This window comes from Plectropomus leopardus, chromosome 5 (assembly GCF_026936395.1).
Source record: "Plectropomus leopardus strain MGB_pleo_1.0 chromosome 5, ASM2693639v1, whole genome shotgun sequence".
Classification (NCBI taxonomy): Eukaryota; Metazoa; Chordata; class Actinopteri; order Perciformes; family Serranidae; genus Plectropomus; species Plectropomus leopardus.
Window position 1 is genome coordinate 25,917,762 of NC_142180.1, and position 18,157 is coordinate 25,935,918.

The 18,157-nt window shown below is 40.3% G+C and overlaps 2 protein-coding genes across 3 annotated transcripts; both read right to left on the bottom strand.

Moving 5' to 3' along the window:
- Positions 1 to 728: 728 nt before the first annotated feature.
- Positions 729 to 9,535, bottom strand: olfml2ba (olfactomedin-like 2Ba). Of its 2 annotated transcripts, none has more exons than XM_042481553.2 (8): positions 9,085 to 9,535; positions 8,699 to 8,962; positions 8,303 to 8,410; positions 6,233 to 6,385; positions 4,511 to 4,739; positions 2,587 to 3,654; positions 1,996 to 2,172; positions 729 to 1,898 (listed from the first exon to the last, which is right to left on the bottom strand). In XM_042481553.2, the coding sequence occupies exons 1-8, from the start codon at positions 9,250 to 9,252 to the stop codon at positions 1,285 to 1,287; spliced, it is 2,781 nt and encodes a 926-aa protein (XP_042337487.2). In that variant the 5' UTR covers positions 9,253 to 9,535; the 3' UTR covers positions 729 to 1,284. The 2 variants fall into 2 exon arrangements, with proteins under 2 accessions (XP_042337487.2, XP_087933948.1); XM_088077822.1 differs by having other exon boundaries at positions 8,699 to 8,891; positions 9,085 to 9,244.
- Positions 9,536 to 9,831: 296 nt separating this feature from the next.
- Positions 9,832 to 18,153, bottom strand: LOC121938294 (uncharacterized). Its single transcript, XM_042481563.2, has 9 exons — positions 18,016 to 18,153; positions 16,235 to 16,312; positions 16,031 to 16,141; positions 15,895 to 15,939; positions 14,918 to 15,061; positions 14,037 to 14,183; positions 13,603 to 13,737; positions 13,307 to 13,453; positions 9,832 to 11,661 (listed from the first exon to the last, which is right to left on the bottom strand). Exons 2-9 carry the CDS (start codon positions 16,269 to 16,271, stop codon positions 10,898 to 10,900), a joined length of 1,530 nt encoding a protein of 509 aa, XP_042337497.2. The 5' UTR covers positions 16,272 to 16,312; positions 18,016 to 18,153; the 3' UTR covers positions 9,832 to 10,897.
- Between the last annotated feature and the right edge of the window lie 4 nt (positions 18,154 to 18,157).

Here is an 18,157-nt window from a genome sequence, read left to right on the forward strand (position 1 = left end):
GTTGGACTCAATATTTCACTGGATTTGGATCAACTGGACATTTGGAAATGTGTGAGAGCTCTATGAAGACTGTCTCTGTTGGCAGAATATTGATCTGTGGATTACAAGAATTCTTCATGGGTGAGTTACATCTTTTTTTCTGACAGAGGCCTTGATTGAATCTACTGTGGGGGTTGTATCGCTGCATCAATGGAACTGCAAGGGGCGTGGATTTCAAACTGACGGCCTAATGAGTAAAATATTTAAACATATACAGCAGTTGCTCATCATAGTCATTCAATAGGGCACCCGGTGATGACATTTTTTGTAGGCCGATGTGGAAGTTAGCATCACCCTGGTTCCCTCATCAAAAAGCGGGATTATGGGATTTTTCCATTGGATTTGAGATTGTTGCAGAAAATAAGCTCTGTTTATGTTTATGATACTTACATGTTCCTTTCAGCAAGATAATCCTAACTTTATGCAAATTGCCAGAGGTACAAAGCTAACATTAGGCTATGAACAAACTACAATACAGTCACATGACACATAAAAGTTTTAAAGTTCACGTGTATTTACAGTTATATTTCATGTTATAGAACAAAACATCTAAGTCTCTTAAGCTTGCGTTAACCACAGACCCTAATTCAGGTATCTAACCAAAAAAACATTCAAAAAACCCACTGACTTCGGGACAAAGAAAGGTATTTTATTGCTAATTAACTGCAATTAACAAAACAAAGAAGACATTTTTTTGGTAGTATTTCTGAACTTTATTGCAGTCTCCTCAAAACAGTCTGATATGGAGGGAGTAAGTGCTTTCACAAGACAGAGGTCAACAGCAACACCTGCGATATCACCTGTGGCATATGATGCAAAGAAAAATGTAATACAAAACAATGTGTATAAAACAGAAAAATTTAATTTCTCCACATAATCTGGGGATCTGTTCAAAAAGTAAGCTTGTATGAATTTGTTCCTTTATGTATAGTCTTATTGTTATTGGATATGAACTGGTTCTGACACCTTTCTACATTCATTCATCTCATAGGGCTTTTTATTTTTACAGATTTGCAATATATACAGTACAACTTGATGTGTTGACTGAGGAATTAGGCTCATCGTTTCTTACATAAAAAAATTAAAAATTCTTGATAAGAACCAAACAATGTAGTCACAATACACTTAAGTATATTTGTACATGTGGCCCCCATTTATTGCCATACTGAAGGCCATGTGGACTGATCTACAATCCATTCAAACCATAGAATTAACTTTTTAAAAATAACTACTGTCAAACCCTCACTAAGGGTCAAAAAGGGCAAACTTAATGTTGTATGTAACTTGGTGTCCATTGTCCCAAGCGTACAAAACACTCTCTTTGGGATTGTAGTCAATCTGTGTGGTGTAGGTGTAATTGTTGGTGAAGGGCATCCTGGGAATCATTTGAGTGTTCGTGTGAGTGTCAAAGGCGTATTCCAGGTTGGCGTCCTTTTTGTTGTAGCTGTCAACAGCGTACAAGACGCCACATATAATGAAGCAGTTCCCATAGTGGTTCCTCCTGAGCCCGGTTCTCCAGGTGGTCTCCCTCTGCATGCTGAGGTCTGACGGGTTCAGTCGACTCAGAACAATCACTTCCTGTAAGAAGCCCTCATCGTCCAGCGCCGGGTAGATGATCCACAGGCCGCTCTCATCCACGGCAAAGTCGACCTCTGAGTGTCTGCGCCACTCCCACAGGGACGATGACTCTTCGACAAGAGCGTCGTGCAGCATGGTCCAGGCTGCCACGTAACGCCGACGCAGGTCAAACTTGATGACGTCCCTGGAGAGCGCACGGTTGTAGTAGAAAGCCCCATCGTAGACCACGTGGCCTGTGCCGATCCAGTTGTAAGGAAGCTTGTATGAATTTGTAAATCGGCCTAAAAAGGGATGAAAAAAGGTAGAAGCATGAGATTCATCAGAGCAAAAAGGAAAACACAAAGTCATTAAATTAAAGCTTTGACTGCTGGCTTTTACCTTGTTTAAAAACCTCCAGGTTGCGGAACTCCAGGAGGTTATTTCCATAGTAGAAGTTAGTGACGTAAATTTTGTTATTATCAGACTTTGGATCCTTCATCCATGCTCCCTCGTTCCTGCCATAGGTGTTGTGAGTTACAGGCTCGGAGATTGTTGCCAAAGTGTCCTTACACTCCCCTGTGGAAGAGTCAGAGAGCAACAAATGAGGATTTAGAGGCAATTTAACATCATCCAGACCTACGTCAAAGAGTCTGAAAATGATTAGAGGCTTTTATATTAACCAGCGTGAGTCACGGAAAGGTTGAGGACTGAGCCCTGAATTACAAGAGATTCACAAAGCAATATCGATTGAGCAGTTTTATAAGTTACATCTTTCATAAGAAAATGAAAAGTGTGAAGGCATGACAGCAGTAATTTGTAGTCCTTCAAACTAATTATAGCAAATGGTAAAATGGTTTTTCCCTCTTGCCTATCAACAAGCAGCACTGTAACATATTTTTCTTAGTGTTTGTAACTCAAAGTCCTGAGTGAACTTGCTATTGATTAAATAAATTAAAATCTTTCCCCATTCGACACAAAAACTCAACTTACCAGGTTTTCTTGGGGGAGATTCCTCCTGCCTTTGCATTGGCTCATCTAATTCCGGGTCTCCCTCCTCGCCATTGTCCTCTTCCCAGATAATTTTGTATTTCTTTTTGACTCGGGCAGCCTGTGTGGTGGTGGTGGTGGTGGTGGTTGTGGCGGTGGTGGTTGTAGCAGTGGTGGTTGTAGCGGTGGTGGTTGTAGCGGTGGTGGTGGTGGCAGCTGAAGACGAGGTAGTCAAAGGTGTGGTGACAGATGGAGAAGTGAGGGGAGACAAAGTGACCAGTCTCTGTGTGGTAGGAGGCAAAGTGGACCTTGAAATGGTGGATTTTTCTTCTGGTGTTGTGGTAGCAGCCTGTGTGGAGGTAGCTGGTGTGGAAGTTGTCAGGTGTACTGGTTCTGAGGTGGGGGCAACATGGGTCATGATGGTTGTAGTGGAAGTCAGGCCGGTAGTTGGAGACTCTGACTCTGGGTTTGGTGCATGTGTGCTTGAATAAGCTGCAGCGCTAGATATGGTTTGCATTTGGTCTTTTACCCCCTGTGTAGAAGTTTCCATTACAGTGGTTGATGCATTTGTTGTTGTGAATGCTGGCAGGACTTCCTTTGTGGCTGTATTTTCAGAAGGTTGGGTTGTTTTCATTACAGATTTGGTTGTTTCCTCGGCAGTGATACTAAATGAAGCTGTTGTGAAAGAGTTTGGCCCCTGAGTGGTTCCAGCAGTGACTCTTTGAGTCGTCTGAGGTGGAGTGTCAGTGACGCTGTTATTTTGTATTGTAGTGGTTGGTCCATTCGTGATGCTTGTTGTGAATGCGTCTCTCTGTAGATCTGTAGACACATCCACTGATGTAGTTCCAGTGGTACTGATGAAGTCATTATGGGTGTCTGAGGTGGGTTTATTTTCTTTCGGTTTTGTTGAGTGGTTGGTCTTTGTTGAGCCGTTCAAAGGACCTGTTGTTTTTGGTCGAAATGATCTTGGTCCTGCCCTCATCCTGGGGCGAGGGGCTCTGTGTTGTAAAAGATTCTCTTCAATAAGAAAATTGTTGGGGCCATCACCACTGAATCCATGATACTCGAAAACTGAAAAGGGAAAGAAAGATTTGAGCAGCATGAGAAATTGTGAAATGATGACACACAAGTGTTTTTCTATGTTATCCAATACTGTAGGAATTGCAAAGTAAACCATGGCTTAACGCTCAAATCGCAGTGCAAATTAACAGTACAGTATCAAACCCATTTGTAAGTGTTTACTGTTGCAGTGGCTGCAGCAGCTGACAGAGCAGCTGGCAGATGTTTGGCAGTTTAGATCAGCACTAAGCTTTTTGCTTTTATGTTCCAACATCAAGTAATGTCATGTGATTACTCATCCAAATCACTTGCACTGTTCCATGGTTAACAGATGTGGATTTATAAGGCAAAGCTATAATGTTTAGTCACAGCTGTGAATGGGAACATCACTTGATTATCAGACCACTGTAATGTGCATATTTCAATTTTTTTAAGACTATTTTGGTCTTAATTTGTGTGTTTTTTGGATCTGCTTGTAACCCATACCCTTAAAGCTAAGATAAGATAATTAAGATAATTCCACATTAGTGAAAAGTCACACATTATAGCAGCTCAAGATTCAGAAGCAGAGAAAAATGCAAAGAAAAGTGATTTGAGTGCAGAAAAAGGATAAAATATTACAAATTATATAAAATAATCAAATAATAAAAAATCTATATACACGTTTTACTTGAACAGTAGGACATTACAAGTTACACAGTTTAAATATTTTTAAAAAATATAAATATTATATTCATGATGATTATTTAAAAATGGAATATGTATATAAAGTCTGAGGTGAAAATAGTGCAAAAAAAATTAGCTGTCATGTTGTAAGTGATGAAGAAAAGGACAGCAACAGTGTTACTGACTGAGGGTTTGCACTCACAGTTCTCTCCAGGCTCCCCGTCGTCCGCCACCATCGGATCTGGCTCAGATTTATAAAAAGTCATTCCTCTGATGATCATCCCGTTGGGGCCGGTCTTTGACACCTGAGAAGCCTCTTTGTTGGCCACGTTTTTGAGAGTCACCTGAGGTTTGACCTCAATGAACTGAGCAGAACCATCTGTGTGTAGGAAGGACGGACTTTCCCCAATAAACTTCTCCTCATACTTTTCCTGTTAGTGGACAGATGGACACACAGAACATCTGTGAGGATTAGACATCTGTTAGATTACATACATGGTCGATAACTGTCAATATCAGCGTTTGACCAATGAGACATATTTTACTAAAGAGGTTAAGTGTAAGATGAGTTTGATTGGTGTTCAATTTCTGAGTTTCACATTCTGTGGAAAAAATATTGGAAAAAAATACTTGAAACATGACAAAGAAAGTGTCACACTTAAATGACCCTAACTTTGGTACTACTGATAAATTATAACCACATGTATAAAGTCCAACCCATGCTGCAATACACCTTAATTTTCCAATAATAAAAAGGAAACAAAACCCAAAAAGTTTCATTTTAGTCTCAGTTTTCATTGTTTTATGCTTCTTATAAGTGCTCTCATGAAACATATCAACCTTGTGAATCACTTGCGTGTGAAGCCCAGGTCCACCCAACTCTGCTGGACCGGCTCTCCAGTCCACATTAAAGCTGTCATGGATCAGGCCCCAGTGGTCCAGTCACTGGTCTGAGATCTGCTGTTGTCCACTGGCTCTGCCAAACCCTCCAATTACCTCAATAACTCTTTTACACATTTTTGGTCCTTAATCATGGAGACGATGATTTTATGTGAAAGTTTGTGGAAAGAACACGTAAATGCTGCTTTTGTTGAGAGTACGCAAAGACTTAATAATGCTTTTGCAGTCTTAGCAACAACATGTGAATGCAATAACTTGGTTTATACTTTTCTTTCCTAAATTCAGTAAAGTCACAGCATTCACAACTGCTTTTTCGACAAAATACTGTTCATCTGGATTTATCGTATTATGTGACAATATTGATGGATATGACACAAGATACGACTTACCATGGATTCTTTTATAAACTTTTTTAGGCTGCTTCTAATTGATTCAAGAGCAATGGTTTAATATAACTAAGTAAACTTACTCAAGTACTGTACTTAAGTAAAAATCTGAGGCACTAATACTTTGCTTGAGTATTTTCTTTCAGTGCCGCTTTGTACTTTTAAACCATTACATTTAGAGGTGAATTTTGTACTTTTTACTTCACTTCATTGATCTGACAGCTTAAGTTACTCATTACTTTACAAGACTTTTGCATAAAAAAAAAATATGATGTTTGTTCTAAATTAATCAACCCAACAGTTTACACAAGTCCAGCTCAAACGATTAGGCGATTAATCAATTAGCCGAATGAGAGAAAATTAATTGGAAACTCTTCTGATAAACATTTAAGTTATTTTTAATCATTTTGAGTTTTTTGGTTGTTGTTTTTTAATAATTATTTATATCTTATCTACATAATTATCTAGTAAATAATACACTAACAGTCATGACACTTACGACGTGTACATAATAATAGTTATGTAGTTGTTTCTATGTTATTATGGCACAGTAGCATGAGCTACCAGTACAGCAGCCTGGCGTTCATAGCTCAGCCCCTCTATGTCACCTACCCCTGTGAAATCACGATATCACTTACATCTGGGTCTTTAAAAACTGCAGCCCCACTGAGTCTCGTCTGGTCCTGATGCTGTAGCGGAGGAGGGGTGTGTGGGCTTTCAGTCGCATCCACCAGGATCAGAGGGCTCTCCTGGGGCTTCACCTCATCCTTGGTGTAGTTCAGAGACACGGCCTTCAAGCAGTTATGGACAAATCGAGATATCAACAGAAAATACTGCGCATGTTGTGATGGAAAATAGGCTCAAATCATCAGCAGTCATAATCCCTAACAGAAGGAAAAAGTTCTAGTGGAGCTCCTTCTCTCTTCAGTTGTTAAAAGGTCTTTTCTGACAGCAGACATTTTGACTTCTCACAGTTGGAAAAGCACATTGAAAATCGCTCTCTCCTATTCAAGTGTGGCAGTAAGTCATGACAGCGTGACCGCATGAACGATACCAGGACCCTGAAACTGAGGCAGCTGAATGGAATCCAACCAGCATTCAAACCTGTGCTTTCATTATTATGACATGTCAAAATGTCTTCTGTGAAAACTCCCAGAATGCACTTTGTAAAACTGGAAGTGATGTCGCTACAACTCATCTTTCCATATGTCATACCAGGACAAACACAGCTGAAGCTAATAAGAAGAAAAATGGATATGGTTGATTTCTCCGTTATTTTATCACCTGCAGCTGTCTTTATCATGCCAAGACAGCTCTGTAAAAAAGGGTCCTTTCAGAAGCAAATGCAGCTATTGCCCTGACAGTTTTTACACCGCAGCTTTCTTAACATCAGGCGGGTACAGTGTGTTGTGACTCTACAGTAAAATCAAGTGTTTTGAATTGTGCCAAAGTTGATTCAGTGGAGTACGGAGTGACACATACAAAACATTTTTGAGAGCAATTACAGATATGATTTGGACCAAGTTTGACTGAAGCAGCTCAAGCACCGGCCAGCTGCTGTTTATAGTCGGAAAGAGAAAAAAAAAAAACCTGCAAAGTGTGTTATGTAAGAATTTTAATCTTAAGACTTCAATTCCAGCCACGCGAGTTTGCAAGCTGTTCTTATGTAAATACTTTCTTTTTCTTTAATTCAGTGACAGTGAATACCACAGTGGCACTGTCACTGTGTTATCACTGTCACCTCACAGCTGGAGACGTCTGGTTGGGGTCCTTCTGTGTGGAGTTTGCATGTTCTCTCCATGTTAGCGTGGGTTTCTGGCTTCCTCCCACAGTCCAAAGACATGCAGATTAACTGATGACTCTAAATTGGCCATAGTTGTGAATTTGAGCATAACTGGTTGTCTGTCTGTGTGTGTCAGCTCTGTGATAGTCTGGTGACCTGTCCAGGGTGTTGCCTGCCTCTTGCCTAATGTCAGCTGGGATAGGCTCCAGCCCCCCTGGTCTTCAGTTATTTTGGATATGGGTTGCAGTGACATACCAGTTTTCAGGTACACCATGATAGGAAAGTTGATGGTTATCATACCAGGTACATTTTCTTATCTATGATAATGAAAAAAATTGCATCTGGATGGAGAATCTCACCTTCCAAATAGTTATTTTTAAAAGGGAGACTTTCATTATCTCATACTTTCATTAAAAATGTTTTCAAGTCTTAATTATAGTGATAAAGGATAAAGGATTTCAAGTATGATTATTTCACTGTTAAGAAGGCAAATTGTGTTAAATAATAAATACTGTAAGCTTGAACTGACACAATTAGTTTAATAAAACACAGTATTTCACGTAATTAATTAAAATGCATTTGGTTAATATTCTGATGCGCTAATATTTTTTTAAGTAATGTAATAAGGTTGGAAAAGACCAAAGAATGTATTTTGTTTGTCTAATCAGGTCGTTCAGCTTTTGCTTAAGGGTTCAGTACTTAAGGGTTCAGTACTGGCAGATAAACCTCCACGTGTGATGGAAAGCCTGCGCGCTCCTTCCAGGTCCAGCCCCTAATAAATCTGAAAACATGGCCCAAAGGGTGTGTTTTATTGGACCCACTGAATCCAGAAGCCCACAATATAAACACACCTGCCGCCACCACGCTGTGCTCAGCAACATATTTACATTGATCTTTACAAAAAAAAGGTACATCGTTACTGTACCTTTTCAATGTTATCCATGCGATCCAGCAGCCTATTGGTAACGGAGTGCAGCTTCAGTAGATCCATACCATAGAAGGAGCCCTCCAGCAGCTCGAGGATGGTGGATAGCTAAAATGATCAAGTGGATTCCGTCAAAAAGGGTTTACCATTCAAGAAAATGCCATGCAGGTTTATCCTCAGCCCATCCAAACGCTGAGTCCTTGCATACAATGAGATATATATCCTCTCCTGAATTTGATAATGCGTGATATCCATCCCCCCCAGTGACCCAGCTGCCTCTCTAGGAATTAACAGGCAGGTAACCCCGCAGCTTTTAGCCTACTGACGCTGGAGCATGGAGACTTATGTGTACTGGAGGATCTATTTGCGTGGAAAGTGGACCGGGCGACACTTCACCTTGACATTCTCGTTTCCAGCTTCCCTAAGTTTTTTCAGCCTGAACTCTCCCTCGCAGGGGTTGACTGCTGACGGAGGAGCGATACAGGCGCACTTGCATTCTGGTCCAGATGTGATAGTTTCCACAGTGTAGAAGTCCTGCGCAGTGGCGCTCCCTTCTTCTATCCGCCGGCAGGCGCTTCTGCTCAGGGGTCTGACAACACATTTACACCGACAGTCAGAGCCTTCCGAGAGGGCTTTCACTTTGTCATAATCACCCAGCAGCTACAAAGAGAAGAGGACGGATGGATTTTGCACCACGCTTAGTCAAAAACGTTTCATTTTTACGCACGAAATTGTGAAATATCCATTAAAGATGGAGTGAAGAAAAAGGATGTTCCTCCTACCTTAGAGAGGATGCTCTCCTGGCCATCTATCTCCTCCTGCAGCTTGTCATCTTGCTCAGCTTCGCTCTCAAATTCTGACCTGGGATCTGCAACCAAGGTCTTTGGCGCTGCAGAGCTCCATGGAAAAAACGCACAGCACATTGCGAAGACAATGCATAACTTATACATGTTGCGAGGCTCACAGAGCGCAAGAATGAGAAATAATGTTGCAAGTATGCAAGCAGGCACAGCCTGTCACAAATTAATTTAGCTGCCAAGACAATTTCATAGCCTCCTTCTGGCTCCAAAATTAGAGAGGTGTATCCCGGAGAGGCATCAGATAGTGAGACTAAGCTTTATAGCGCGATGCCATCTTGTTCATTGTCACAGTAAATGCAGGCTAATTTGGAGTGCAGAGAAAGTGTGCACCCTGTGAGAGAGCAGCCGGCATCTGCAGCTGCAGCCGCGCTGACAGGAGGCGGACCTGAGCACACTGGCGAGGAGGAGTTGAACTGGTGCAAATGACTTCTCAAACATGATGCACAGCACTATAATTATGAGTAACGACGAAAATTGAAAGCTTTAGTCTAGTCTTTATTCTTCTTTGAGCTCTAGCTTGCAATTCAAGGGTCTAATTTCGACTTCATATCCAAAGTAACCTGTTGCACATTGATTTGCGTCTCGGTCGCCTCACTGCAGTCCCGCGCAGTTGTGGTTTTGCTGCCCTCAAGCGGTCTTAGTGTTTACTACAATGACTGCAAAAAAGGCTTTTTAAATTACTTGTTTATTTGTACTTCAAGGCACATTTTATTTATGCACTTATTTCCATAAAACTCCTTCCTGTAGTGTGATACTTGCATGTATATAAAAAGGGACACAGGGTGTTGTGTTAAGGCACATGGTGCCATGCAGGTTGGAGAGAAAAGTAATCAGAGAAAAGACATATGTTGTAAAAATGGTTAACCCTGTGTTGTGATACCAAAAGAATAGCTCTGTCCTGTTACACTTTCTGATGGAAAATCCACAAATCCCCAAGTCAAATCACTTTTCATCTTCTAATTTATCCATAATTACATTTGATTAAAGTAGTAGAGGAACGAAGCCCCACAGCCTTTTTGTCAAACGCTTTTTCACAATAAACGTCCAGATTTTTTTTCACAAACATTCCATACAATAATCTTCATAATCTTAAAGGAATACTCAAACAGTTTATGTCGAATTTGTGAAGAAAACTTAATGGGTAATTTGTTTGTATTATTGTGTGGCTTTGGTGAAGCCAAACTAACCCTTTAAAACACCAAAGTCACATAATAACATAAAACAAATACAGCAGTAGACCAGCTGCTCTTGTGTTTAGCGAGGTAAAGGATCAGTTTTTGTCAATGTAATCTGGCTTTGAAGGGAGCATATGACTGGATAAAGAAGACTTGAATAATGCCGCACTATTTGTGGAAGAGTTCGTAAATGGATGTTTTGATAGTTTTGTTGTTGTTAAATGCTGATCCTAATTACTTCGATTCATCAAGAATTTTCTATGTTTTTTAGATTCTTCATCCATGTGGAGGCATACAAGAAAAACAACCTTTTCCTCACAAATTCAACGTAATACGCAGTAATTGGTAAAGAAACATAATTTGGGGTATTCCTTGAAGCATCTTATTTCTATGTGATGCCTTCATATGTAGTGAGCTTTTTTACAGTACATTTAAGAACCTGGTGGGTCTTTAAAAAACACTGCTACAAGCCTCAGAATGACTAGCCACCCAGTGAGGATCTAAAAGATAGGCGGTAGTTTAGTGCTTAAGCTAAAAGTTCAAGTGACTATTTATGTACCCTAGCACCCTTCAAGCTCAATCCTTTCCTCTGCTGCAACAGGCAGGATGAGGTGAGAAATACGACTCCACAGTCCACCATATTTGTCAAGGTCCATCCTGTCAAAAGACACCGGATAGCCATCAGAGAGAAACTTTTTCTGAAGATGGTCGTCCACCATCTCTTCCACAGTACTCAAACGAGTCTCGGCAGGAATTTCCTCTTCCTCCCCCAGCAGTACTGTGAAGATCAGACATGTCTTCTTGTAGGCAGCATTCTCATGGTCGCAGTAGCGATAAAAAATAAGGGTGGAGCCTGGAGGCAGCTCCTCGAAGCGGTTAATGACAGCCACAGGTTTGTCTCCTTCGAAAGCTCCCTGCAGTTTGCTGTCGATGTCCAGCTTGACCTGGTCGCTGTCCTGGCTGGCTTTGCTGGCTCCATCAATGTGGACGACGGAGGCGTTGAGGGCAGAAGAGAAGGCAGAGGCCAGGCTCTGAGCCAGGCAGTGCAGCGTCCTCTCGGCTCTGTGGCCGGCAGTCAGGATGAGACTGACTGGCTCAGTGGGCTGGGCTGTCTGCAGGTGCCTCAGCAAGTGGATCTTGCTCCTACTCCAAAGCTCAGCACGCTGGTTTGGGAACTGAGTCTTTACTTTCTCCAACTGCCTGAGGAAGATGTCGATTTGCCGCACATCATCTTTCTGAGGTGGAGACTCGGGTTGGAGGAGATGTGACACCAGGATGGCCAAAACTAACCCCAATATACCTGCTATCAGGTATATTCTATTTCCTGTTGACAGAAGGCACATATATTGTCTGAATCAGTATTTTATCAGTAATACATAATGCCTAGTTCACATTAAATGACTTTAGCTCAGATTTTCCACGCACTGACAGTTTTTAGAGCTTCCCAACGAAATCCCCAGATCGGAGGTAAATTGTTGTGACCTTGGTGCTTGCAAATTGGCACTTGAGTGCTTTGTGTGAGCTATTCAGGGGCAAAACCTGAGAGTCTTGTCGGTGCATTGTAGACGGTCCCCTGATATCTACCATGTTATCTATCTGGCAAAAGCATGACCCACCCTACTCTCCCTATGACTGGCTAATACTCATTGCTCTGGTTTTGGATTGTTTCGGTTGAAGCATGAGGAGTAAGATTGGTTATGGTTAGATCAAGAATATCAGGGTGAGCCACTAAGAGGCAGAGTGACACAGGTCATGCCCTCCTCTTTACAGGGTAAAACAGCAAATAAGAGCACACGATTTGGGTTATAGACAAAGACAAGCAGTGCTTTCCAAGGTTTGTGTGTGGTTTTGAGAGGGAGAGAGAGAAAGTGACAGGAGGGGAAGTAGACTATTGCACATATGCGTTTGTAAGTGATTAGCCTAACAACTTACTCTGAATGCTGTTTTTTTTTCCCCTTTTTGACTTTGATCATTTCCGTTAAGCACGCCCTGACCCCATGTTGGGTCGACCTATGCCTCAAAAGAAATACTCCTTGAGGAATTCTTCCTGGTAACAAACCTGGAATAACCCTTTTTACCCCCAAAATTAACACATGTTAAAAAGTCTTTTTTTTGAGCATCAGTAAACCTGCTAGAAATGGGCTACAGAATGCTTTACCATTATCAGTAGACCAGAGCTGTGTGCACGGCTCTGCAGTGAACAGGCCTCTGTGTGTGTGTGTGTGTGTGTGTGTGTGTGTGTGTGTGTGTGTGTGTGTGTGTGTGTGTTTTTGGTGTATCACATTCAATATCATGGACAGGCCAGAAAACAGGTTAGTAAAAAGTTGAAAGCAGCATGGAGGCCAGTGAAAACTTTATGGTGGTTACTTCTTTTCATATATCTTGTACTTATAAAGTCTCTCTTTCCAACTCAGTGCAGACTGATTTGGATCGATGTTTGGACACTGCGTGGGCGGAGACGAACAGTACTTTGTATCAGCATGTAATTGCATCATGCTGGTTTCTGGGTTTAAATAAGCGCTTTCATGTGGTTGTTGTGTTTCCATCAATGCCAACCAGAGCCAAATACTTGTGATGACAGCTGAGTCATTTGACCTCATTGTAAATGCTGATTATAATTTTTTCCATTACATTAAAAAGTCAGATGTTAGTGGGCATTTTTTTTGTGCAGTGGAATAGAGGCTGTAGTGTGTGACCCCCTGTCACCAGTCAATTCATGTTTAAACCACCCAGACTTCAAGATTCCTGATTACAAGTTGTGTAGTGTACAGCACAGCAATCTGGCAACTTTGAAAGATGTGTAGTGTGAACTTAGCTTAAGTTATTTAAATTTGTGTATTACGTAATTTACAAAACACAATGTTAAAGATCCATTTTTGAATGACAATCACTGAGCTGCATTTGTTTAGCTAGTAATCACTAAAAAGAAGCAAGAGAGGATAAACAGAAGAATAAAAAAACAAGATTACCTCCAATATTTCTAGTAACCACTGAAACTTCAGGTTCAGCCTCAGCAGTCTCCTGAGTGGTAGGACCGATGGTCTCTGCCTGAGGAGTGAATGTTTTCTCCTCTTCTTCCTGAGGAGTTAAAACCTCCTCCACGTGGCTTCTATCATCTGACAAATGAAGGAAAAATAGATTAGCACAAACTATACTAAATAGACACCCCAACTGCTGGAAGTAACTTGTGCAGCTACATTCTTGTACTCCTAACTGGCTTCTGGTCAGTGTTCACTGCCTGTTACGTTAGAAAAGTCAGACTTACTCTCCTCAGCTTCAGCGTTTATGTTGTCAGTATCCGGGGTTTCTGTATCAGGTCCGTCTACTTGGTCCCTTCGGTCCCCCAGGGTTGGTGGGGTGGTTGTCTCTGGTTCTTTCTCCTCCCCAGTGTGGTATTGTCCTGATAACAATCGAACAGGTTAACCTCCACAGCAGCTCAAGCATCACTGTCTCTACGGTTACATTTCAATTTAAAAATCAAGAGTTGCATTTTTGATCTCACAGTATTTAAGGAGACGATGATAATTTTTAATACAATCCAATAACAACTACAAACTCAGCATAGAGCATACACAGACAACACACAACACAGTAAACTGAGCCATGCCCCTGTTGGAGGGAAGCATTACGGTTGAATACAATGAATAATAATGTCTCAATTCTTTGTTACAACACTTCGACAGGAACAGGAACACTTACTTGTAATCTCCTCAGCCGTCACAGTCGGTTGCTCATTTCTTGGTTTCTCTGTGCTGTGGTCACCGTGACTTTCTTCATCAGCCTGAAGTGGGGTGCTGTTCTCCTTCACACTCAACGTTATGTCCTCATCTAGAAGTGAAGATTCTTCTGTTGTAAAATCAGTAATCATGCATCACCTAATTAAGTCTGACAGATTGGCTAATGTTTAATTTCAATTCCTAAGGCATATTTTCACTACTATTCCAGACCTGGTACATGTTCAGGACTATTATGCTCTTTCTTTAATATATATTTTGCCTTACAAGTTGTTGTTTTTTTTTTTTACAATAACTTCATGTGGATCTGGTATAAAATCCCCTCTTTATGTTTCCTTGCTGAGCTACAGCGGCAGGATAGTAACACAAAGAGGGAATTTCACACTGGAAAAGGGCTCGTCAGTATTATTTTAAGATAGACTTAAAAAATTGTAAACTTATTGTTTGACAGAAAACCGAATGCTATTGCAAGCCAAAAAAGATTCTGCAACTCAGCAATATTTGTGATGTTTGCAGCAATGGAGATGATGTTTTATGGTGAATGCAATGACATGATGGCAACCTCTGCTATTACACAGAACCAGCACACCACAAACACTGCACAGAGCGTACCGTAAATCAACTTTGATACAACACATTAGAGTAGGCCTTGCCCCGTTGCAGAGAGTAGCCACAAAACTTTGACATCACTTAGAACTGCAACAAATGAGGTTGGTTGGAGGTATGTAGCAAGCTTTTACAAAGTGAGTCAACATTCGTGCCCTCGCTCTTTAACAAAGGTGAAAACGATGAATAATAATGTCAAATCATTTGTTGTAACACTCTGACAGGAACAGGAACACTTACTGGAAATCTCAGCTGTCATGGTCGGTTGCTCATTTCTTTGTTTCTCTGTGCTGTGATCACTATGACTTTCTTCATCAGCCTGAAATGGGGTGCTTTTCTCCTTCACATTCAGCATTGTATCCTCATCTGGAGGTGTAAATTCTTCTGTAGTAAAAAAAAACAAAAAAAAACAGAAATCAAGTGTCATCTGAGCTAAGTCTGCCTGATTGTTTGGCTAATGTTTATCTAAGAAACCTACTTTCATTACTATTCAAGATCCATTTGCTTTTCCCTCCAAATACATTTAGCCCTATGGGTTCATTTACAATCACTTTACAATCACTTTGGGTGGATTACTGTAGGTGACACATTGCAAAAACAAAAAGATCACAATACTGACAAACTAATCTTAAGAGCAGAGCATAGTTATGTTTGGTATTTTGATTTCTGCTTGCAAAAAAGCCCTCACAAGGCGCTGGTTACTTCCTGAACCCCCCACAATACAGGAGTGGATAGATATAGTAAATAATATTTATGTCAGGGGAAGGATTACTTTCTCTATTCGCCTTTAAAAAAAGAGTTTTCATTGGACTCTGGATCAAATGGGTGAAATATGTAAGACCTTAATAGCCAGATTTTGCAGAGGTATTGGATACATGACCTCGATATGTTGTTTAATTCTTGCTGCCTATCCTATTTTCTTTCTTAAGTCTCCTCCTGAAATAGTTTACAGAATCTTTTCTAGCACACTTTGTTTCTCCCAAATTGTATAAAGTTCTTAAACTTTAGAAATTCTGAACAGAAGGGGCCTTGATTTATGTTCTGCACCATAAACATTAAAGAAAAAAAAAAACAGAGTACACGAAAACTGGAGGGACATACTACAAAGGCCTTCTTGGCCGTGAATGTTTCTCTATGAAAGACTTTTTGATTGAACTGAAAGAATGGCATGATGAGGTGATAACTGCTTTTAACGTCATGTTGCTCCGTGTCTTTACCATTGTCTTCGTTCATCTCACTGCTTGCTGGTCGTGTAGCTGAATCTTTTTAGGTGAGACAGAGACCATAGTTGATTAGTACAGATGATGCATTTGGCAAAGACAAAATGAATGGTTTACTGCTAGCATATCTTACCATCTGAGAGTTGAGGCTTTACATGCAAAGTAACATCTGTCTCTTTCAGTTTTCTCTCATCAAACGGTGAGACATGATCCATAATCGTGGGCTGTGGTTCTCCTTTCTCGCCTTTCAAATAAAAAGATTGAGATGTTTAAATTTAAACAACTGCTGTATATATTTATAACTGATATCTGGCCTTCGTCATTAGTGTTTTAGTACCTGATGTGTGTTGATGATCTGTATCTTGCTCTGCCATGTCTTTGGACGGGGACACTTCACTCAAGAGGTGGTTCAAAGCTGCATAAAAAAAAACATTATAATAATAGTAAACTTTATTTATGCAGCACCTTTTAAAAACACAGTTACAAAGTGCTAAACTTAAAAAAACAAAACAACATAAAAATAGAGAGAACAAAATGAACAAAAGCCAAACTCTAGGTACAGAGCAAAAACGTATGAGTAAAAAATGTCCGAAAGCATGAGTAAAATCATTCTAAAAAAGTGTGTTTAAAAGTGATTTGAAAGATGTGACAGAGTTTGTGACCCTGATCTAGGAGCTCTGACCACAAAAGCTCCATCTCCTTTATGAGTTAATCTGGACCTTTGGGACAACAGGGAGTGGCATCTAAGGATCTCAAGGCAATAACAGATCAGATAGGTAGCTTGGAGCGAGGCCTCTCAGGACTTTGTAAGTAATCCATAGTATCTTGATATCTATTCTAAAAGCAGCGGGTAGCCGGTGTAAGCAAACCAGGATCTGTGAAATGTGATCATGTAGTCTGAGTCAAAATCCTGGCAGCAACATTTGGATGAACTGGAGGCAGGAGAGGGATATCTTTGCTGTTGCCAGATTTTTGGTTGATGAAAGCAGGATGCAACTATGGGTTTGACATATTTCTCTAAACTGAGGTTTTGTTTATAGCACTTTCTATTGCCAGACTAGGGGTTGACCAATATTGTTTATTCAGGGCCGATACCAATTAATGAGACCAATAACTGATATTTGGAACTTATATGTATTTACAAAAAAAAAAGAAAATATTTCTGTTAATATTTAAAACTTGAAACATAACAAACTCCAACAAAAACTTTGTTTAAATGTTTGTTATGTTTGCCTTTGGAATATATTTAATCAAAACTGAGACTTTCATCATCATATACAGCAAGTTCCCAGCAACTTTTTTTTAAAATAAAGTCACGAAAAAAACAGAATACATTTGTTTTAAAACATAGCTCCCTGAGGATTTACAAGTAAACGTTTTTCCCATGCAGACACGTTCTTTGCACTTTTTAATTAATTAATCAGCGATCATTAAAATAAAACGCAGATACAGGTAATCGGCAAAGTAACCAAATATCGGCCCCAATAATTGGGCAGGTCGATAATCTGTCAACCCCTAGCTGAGCCCCAAATATATTTATTAGTTTAGGACAGATTCTCCTCACATTTTTAGGTCTTTAATGGTGTGTTTGTGTATTTGTTAACAGGGACACTGTTTTCTCCACACACCACTTTAAACTCTCCATGATATCAATCAACAGGGATCTGCAACAGATAACATGCAAGGCTTTGGCTTTAAAACGTCAGCACATAACAAAATAACTAACTAACTATTAAAATTACAAGTTGTAAACAATTACTCGTCTGTTTCCAGTAACCTGGAGTTTGTTGGATAAAATCTGGGGGCTAAGTTACAACTGTATTAGCTGTGCAAAGCACATACTGTTGGCAAACCTCAAGTATCAGTTAGTTAGCAAGTAACTAACGTTAACGCCCTTTTAGCAAAACTCGCCGAGAGGGAACGAAGCTAATTTAAATACGTAAACTGTTTATTAACGTTAGCTAACCGGCTAACGACTTAATTGACAGTCAAGTGACAGACGAGGTGCTGGTAACAGTTAGCAACATAATACATGATTTTAGTCAGTAAGAACTGCCTTCGTGTGACTGAAATAACATAATATATGTTGAATAGTTTGTTCTAATAAACATTTCTCACCAAACGCGCCCTGGATCACATCGCCATGGCATATGACCGATATAACGCTTCCTTATCTTTTAGCTTGTGTTTCGCGTGTCGCGCTGGCAGATCATAAGCGGAACGTTTCAGTAGTGTCCGTGTTTCCGTGGTGGGAACCTAT

Bases quoted from the DNA above. Each gene is read 5' to 3' on its own strand.
- olfml2ba (XM_042481553.2), bottom strand. From the start codon at position 9,252: ATGTATAAGTTATGCATTGTCTTCGCAATGTGCTGTGCGTTTTTTCCA. The intron at 8,963-9,084 runs GTAGGAGGAACA...TTCTCTTTGTAG, and splicing joins AGGAGAGCATCCTCTCTAAG to CTGCTGGGTGATTATGACAA. The intron at 4,740-6,232 runs GTAAGTGATATC...GTCCACTAACAG, and splicing joins CAGTTTTTAAAGACCCAGAT to GAAAAGTATGAGGAGAAGTT.
- LOC121938294 (XM_042481563.2), bottom strand. From the start codon at position 16,271: ATGGCAGAGCAAGATACAGATCATCAACACACATCAG. The intron at 15,940-16,030 runs GTAAGATATGCT...TCACCTAAAAAG, and splicing joins AAAGCCTCAACTCTCAGATG to ATTCAGCTACACGACCAGCA. The intron at 14,184-14,917 runs GTAAGTGTTCCT...ATTTTACAACAG, and splicing joins CATGACAGCTGAGATTTCCA to AAGAATCTTCACTTCTAGAT.